The sequence below is a fragment of the Centroberyx affinis genome, unplaced genomic scaffold (genome assembly GCF_046629955.1).
Source record: "Centroberyx affinis isolate AG114_WGS23_722 - 3 ecotype Tasmania unplaced genomic scaffold, CSIRO-AGI_Caff_v1 ptg001131l_1, whole genome shotgun sequence".
NCBI classification, from domain to species: Eukaryota; Metazoa; Chordata; class Actinopteri; order Beryciformes; family Berycidae; genus Centroberyx; species Centroberyx affinis.
In genome coordinates, this window is record NW_027279670.1 from 347061 (window position 1) to 353993 (window position 6933).

General features: G+C 42.6%; 1 protein-coding gene across 2 annotated transcripts in view; it reads left to right on the plus strand.

Moving 5' to 3' along the window:
- The window catches only part of dock1 (dedicator of cytokinesis 1), a 172419-nt gene extending 169281 nt beyond the window's left edge, over positions 1-3138 (plus strand). For both annotated transcript variants that reach the window (XM_071523954.1, XM_071523955.1), the window contains 2 exons: positions 1212-1363; positions 2267-3138. In XM_071523954.1, the coding sequence (XP_071380055.1) occupies positions 1212-1363; positions 2267-2362 (248 nt within the window). In that variant the 3' untranslated portion in view covers positions 2363-3138. The remainder of the gene's footprint in view (positions 1-1211; positions 1364-2266) is intronic.
- Positions 3139-6933: the final 3795 nt, after the last annotated feature.

The following is a 6933-nucleotide window of genomic DNA, read 5'->3' on the forward strand; positions in this document are numbered from 1 at the left end:
TGCATTTTAGTTCATACACATGCTGATAATGCATACGGAAACTAAAACCAAAATTATTATTCCCTATTTTGTCTCCCTCTCCGGGAGGCTTTTGTACTGAAAACATTTTGCCCATGAATCAGAATTGCAATTAATCAGTCAGCCTAATAAATTTGATCTCAATAGTTTTGAGTCGCAGGATTTCTTGTCTAGTAATTTGCGCACAGTTTGGAGTAACTCAAATGCACTCTAATGTGTTCCCAGCGTAAGAACCCCGCTGGTCCTTAAACTTCTTCAGTCACGAACCCAAATGTAAGACGTTCCCTCTCATTTCTCCTAGTTTCATTAAAACGTACCAGTGCTTCGGGGCATCCTGGATTCCATGAAAATGTGACGTCCTGGGTTCGAATCCGGCCCAGGACCTTTGTCACATGTAATCAATTCAATTCAATTCAATTCAATTTGCTTTATTGGCATGAAAGTTTGGCAACAATGTTGCCAAAGAAGGTACAGAGTGTGTGTGTGTGTGTGTGTGTGTGTGTGTGTGTGTGTGTGCGTGCGTCTGTGTGTGTGTGTGAGTGTGCTGGGTTAGCACTCCATCATGTAATGACTATCAATAGTCATAACAGTTCAACAATAACAAAATACATTCAATAAAACAAGAATCAGAAACACAACATATTGGTCAATGTGTGTGTGTGTGTGTGTGTGCGTATGTGTTGGTCACTCACTGTTCCTCAGGTTGTGGCAGGTTAACACATATTGTGCAGTCAGATCTGCTGTGTTTCCTTCTCCCAGGACAATTCCTAGTCTGGACTTGTCATCCAGCTCTTTGAAGTTTAGAATTTGGGAGCTGAGTTTGTTAAAGAACATTTCTCTGGCTGGTTTGAATTTTTCACATTTGAGGAGGAAGTGCATCTCTGTCTCGACCTCACCTGACATAATACCTCATAATAACCTAATAACTGTCATAATAACCTGTAATCCCTCTCTCTCTCTCTCTCTCTCTCCCAGTCTTTCCTGTCTCTCTCAACTTTGAATTATCTAGTAGAGGTAAAAATGCCAAAAACAAGAAAAACAAAAAAGTATCTAGCCTTACTCTTGTTTTGAGTGGTCTGACCAGAACTATGCCATATGTGACCCATTTTGGGTCCCATCCAAACTGTTGAGGAAACCGATGCTGCTGTAGCCTGTTGATGACTGTGAGCTGATGAGCGCCCTCTGTTGCACAGGTCTGGAGCTGAACGGGATGGGCTGCCCCGACAAGGGCGAAACCCCTCCTCCGCTGCCGGTGAAAGGCAGCACGGCTGATTACGGCAACCTGCTAGATAATCAAGACTTGACGAGTCCCACGACGCCTCCGCCGCCCCCGCCGCATCAAAGGGTAGGTGTTTTAATTAGGGCCGGGAATAGCTCCATAATGATGCACGGCCCTCGTAATGAAACAACAGGCCGAGCGACGCCAGGCACCCTTGACACACCGCTGAGTTTGACACCGGGGTCAAGCCTGTCCCCCGCCCCCTGCCCCCGAGCCTCCTGTCTAGTACAGAGGAGTGTGTGTGTGTGTGTGTGTGTGTGTGTGCGCATGTGGTACGCTCGTGTCCGTGTTTACAGTATACAGCTGCATTTCTGCGTTATTTTCTCTGCCTGTGTCACGCATCCACTTTAAGAGAAGAGTGGAGGCGTCTGTCAGTTAGCAGCGAGGGCCCACACCCGCCTGTCCACCCCGCTGTTATTTATGCTCGTTCCTCCCAGCCGGCCCGGCGCAGCGACGTGATTGATCGGATGATTACTTTACCTCTCACATCCATCAGGAGCTCTCCCGCCGTTAATCAGCGGCTCGTCTCTCCGCGCTCGCCCGGCGGCCGCGCTCGCCGTCCCTCTCTCCTCGCCACTCTGTTAACTAATCTTATTTATCCGCCGTCACGGCCCGCGGACAGGTAGTAAAACGGAGCCTCGGCAGATAGTGTGGCAGGAGGCCGGCGGTGATGTAGCGAGAGCAGATGTTCGGAGACGGAGCGGCAGCGGCTCCCCGTTCCGGTCCTTGACGGAGACGGAGGTGCGGCCGTTGACCGCCGTTACTCCCCGTCTTTCATCTGTCTTCCTCACGCTTTAATCGCCCAGGAGTTTTAGATAGCGGTATGCAGGTGCAGGCGAAAGCTCCAACTTCGGTAATGTGACATTTTCCATCTGGATTTGAATAAAAAGTTAGACATGAGGCTTTATTATGTCTTCAGCCGACCGAATGGAGATTTCAAGGTGATTTTTTTTTTTTCTCTATTCACAGCACATGCCGCCCCCTCTGCCCAGCAAGACCCCTCCACCGCCCCCGCCCAAGACCACCAGGAAGCAGGCCTCTATCGATTCAGGAATTGTACAATGAACAAAGACACTGACGACACAACCAAACAACACACTGACAACACCACAAAAACATCAGCAGCAACCGCCCTCCCTAAAGCGGTTGTTTTTTTTTTTTTACCCACACATTCCTCGCTCCCTGTCCCAGCTTGACAAGATGAATACCTCATTCCGGCCCGCCCCCTCTCTTTTCTTTTTTTTTCTTTTTTTTTTTTTGTTTGCCTTCAGTGTGATGATGATGCAGTCTACCATAGGGAACATGTTGCACAGATGAGTAGTCACTGAATTTGTCGATGCTGTCTACAACCTACACCATGCCACTTCAAGACTTTGTAATGAAATGAGATTGCGTTCAGACATATACGCTTGGACCAATAGCTTTCCAATACTGACCCACTCTCACGTATATGAGAGCACATAGCTTGATAAAACATAATTCCTATCTTTTTTTTTAATTCATATTCCCACTATGTACAGAGGTTTGTATATATGATTTTATTTTATTTCAGTTTTTTGTATGTGGATTTTATCATGAGTCTTTTTGTATTAACATAACATTAGATTAACTGGCATTTATATAAAAAAAAAAGGGCTTGTAGGTTTTGAATTGACAGGGACTGTAAAGAATTGGTATGTGAGTACCTATCATTGATTTTACTGGTAAAGCTGGTGTTTTTGGAGTGCACATACAACTAACTCCTACCGCATTATCATTGTATAGACCCTGTTATAGATTGCTGTAACCTTGGATTTCAATAACATTGACTGTTCCCAATTCACTACTGACATGACTTCTGAATAAACTTTCAAATGTATGTATTTTTAAAAAGGATGTCTGCCTCATTATTCCGTCTACAGTGAGTGGTGCTGAAAATAGATGTGAATGTTTTCGCATTTCTGAAATCCTAAACAAACCGGCAATCTGTACGCGTTGCTTTACTTCAACTAAACACTCAACTTTCTGCCTCTTGACTGACAGCCATCACAGAGCTGCCGCTTCATTATCAACAAACCAGAGTTTTATACGGGGAAGTGTTATGCCACGGAATGACTTCTATATAGGCTGATGCAATCTAATTTACATAATGTATCCCCTCACCAAGGTATCGTTTCTTTCTTTCAAAGCTGAAAGCTTGAATCTGGAATGTGGCCCATATTTGAATAGCGGTTCAACTGCAAAGATGAGCCAACAAACCACAGGTGCCAGCCTTGCCTTGCTTCACGCAATCTTGAATTCTGCTTTTATGGTAATCGTTGAAGGTCATACTAAGAATTCTCCATTAAACACTGCGGCTGTGCGACAGTGTAATGGCCCTTTATGCAAATCATCACTTTTTCCAGCTTTGTTTTATTTTGTTGACAGCGATGAGCGTCAGCTTGGCACAGCTTTGAGAAATCCTACAATATCATAGATTTGATGTCACGGGACTATCGAGCTCCATATGGTGCTCCATCCCAGACAGAAACACTGATGAGTTGTTTCCCTACTGGCTACGGTTGATGGATTTCACATTGTATGTATTTTCACTCCAAATTATTAATTGAAGTTTGCACGATGAAGTCATTGTATTATTATCTGTCATGCGGCAGCTTTAAATTGAATTACACTTTTTAATTAGTTGCTAAATAAGTGCATTACTTTGGGTCTCGGTGGAATAGCTCGAACAATATAAAGCTCAGATGACAGTTATCATGCACTCTTGCTAAATATCAAAATTGGTATGCAAAGCTAATCCTTTCAGCTACAAATAGACACTGCAACCTTCCTCTTGGATAAAGAACTGTGAGGCACACAGCTCATGAATTATAGCCTTTAATCATTCTGTCTCTGGATATGTTTTTAATGTGTTGCTGGAGATACTGCAAACAACTACCTGTGTTATTTATTGAACAAATTTCATGTGGCTATAATGCATAGTAATGTCACTTTGACCTATTTAGTGGGATCAGATACCATGATATATATGGTAAGATGGATGCATGCAAAGATAAGAATGTATTCTGTGGTTGTAATGCGTCTATGCGGTTTCCTCTTACTACCATGATCACTCCATTATGCATTTTCGTCTGCAACAATGGGTGTCTCCATTTGTTGGCTACCAGCTATAAAACTTCTCAGCCATAAGCTGAGGCAGTCTTCTTCCTTTCCATATTTAGACTGAGCTCACATGATATCCCCACACTGGGATGTGTGTGATCTTGCACCAGTAGTTGAACTAAAACACTGACAGGGCCAGTCTCCAACACACCACAGTCATTACATTGGCTCAAAGCTGCTGTAAAAATTGTCCTGTTTAACCTTCAATGTTGAATTTGTCATTTCATTTGAACCTGTACATTTTGTCAGCGTATTTACAGGTCCCAAGGTGTGTGCCGTAAAGCTAGCTTGTGGGGCCTCTTTGCAGTTTTTTGCCCCAGGTGGCTCATATGCCTCTGCTATTCTGCTGACATTTTCTGAGTGGGTGTCCGCCTGCGGAGAAACGCTCCAACTGTAGCATCTGTTGTTTGAAGAATGTTTTTTTTGTGTCTCCTGGATTTGGGTTTTGTAAAGCTCTCTTGCCCTAATTAGGCGCACTGAATGACATCTTTTCCCGCGGAGTTAGATCAGGGAAAAACAACCATCAGAGACCACTTACAATGGCTTATGGGTGTTTTTTACTTATGCTGTGCTATGTTGGTCCTGTGTGGGTTTTTGTAGAGAAAAATATCCCAATATTATATCGCACACTATGAAAATGCAGGAATCAATGCTATATGGGTCTCAATAGGCTCTTCACTAGCACTGACACCAATAAATAATTTGACTTTTACATAATTCTCTGCAGAAGTGTTAAATTAACGGTCTCAGGGGTTAAAAAATCGTTGGAAAGGAGGCCTTCAAAAACCATTATTACATAGATTATAAGATGACATTGCCCCTGCGATCCATTCCATTTCCTTTCATGCTCCCTATACTGCTGACCTATGCTCCCTGTTTCCTCATATGTAAATATCTAAAGAGTAAAATCCATTACTGGTGGGAACTTATCATTGTTGCGAACCTGTTACCCCAGCTGAATGTGAGGTGTGTGCACCACAGGACCTTGATTTGACCATGTATTATCTGTCTAGATGATAAATTGCTCTTCCAACACACAAAGAAATGGGGTAAGTAATATTCAATAAAAATGCAAGTTTTACTATCATACCAATGTCATTTTCTCACATGTTTTCCCCTTTTTCCCTCACTCTTTTTTTTCCAATTTCTCTCAAGCCTTTGCCAGCTGATTCTCTCTCTAAGGACCATTACCCTTGCTACTGTACAGTGCCATACGCTGCTTACCACAACAAAACATGATGGTGTTGATTAAAGCCTTCCTTTGCTCACTGCTAATGCTCATTCAACCCAGCAAACTGGTGGGATTTATCTCTTCAATTGATGATGAATCCATGTAAATCAGCTAAAAGAGTGCATGTGTGGGTGCCACATGAGGAAAAGATACAAACATAAATGGCCACTGACTTTCTGGCCATCCCTAATCAATGGCTACAAGCCAAATTAGCCTGAAGAGGAGGGGGAGGGAAGGTACTGTATATTCAGTGATGATTTAAGAGTGTACCTTGACCTAAGCTTTTACATAGCTCGCCTATTGTACTGCAGTGATAGGTTCAATCTCTGAAATATGAGGTGGGGATAAAGGGTTTCATCAATCGCATAATTCACTTACCAAGGATGCCCAGTGCCCACTCAATATCTAGCTTCGCAATTGAAAAGGGATAAAGAATGAAGCATTTCAGCAGTGGTAATATTACATAGTTAACTGGGAGCTATTTCAATAGGCTCTTGGTGATTTGTGCACAGGCATTATGCTTCACCCTCTCTCTCTCCTCGCAGCATAGGGAAATGCATCACTTAATTGAGAGGATTTCCAGAGGCTTTGAGAGAGAAAGCTGTGAGCTAGCTCCTCTCTCCAGGAGAAATGTATTTACAACACACCCAAGCCCCATGTCATTTGTCATATCTGCCTGAAATAATGTGTGTATTTTCTGTTCCTCTTGACACACTTTCATTTGTTTGGAGGCTTCAAATGGGCACGGTTCTCTTTTAATGTGTCCTCCGCATAATAAAACGGGACAATATTTCCATAAAACACCATCCATGCACAAATCCAATCACAGCTCTCTAAGGGGTTATGGCTTCCTCTTCAAATGGAGTCTTGCTACTTGTATACAGTGATGGACATAGTAGTGGTTGCTGTTATGCTATTAATATGACCAAAACTGTCATAATATACAAATATCTTCAGGCAGAATCCCATGGATAAAATATGTAATTTTAATGTCCAGGAGGTATATTAGTTGTTCAGACATACAGATAAACTTTTGTTTGACATATTTTTTTTTTTTTTACTTTTTTGCCTGCAGTCATTTATGAAAACTTTAATGGGTGTCAAAGCTGGCATGACTCCAAAGCCAGCGCTAAAGGCAACAGTTGTTTGATACAAATTTAAAACTAAAACACTAAAATGGCCATTCAAGATGTTCACTGTTGTGGAAAGAAATAGTCTGTGAGATTTGCATTGACCTTATCCATTGTCAGCTACATGCACTGCT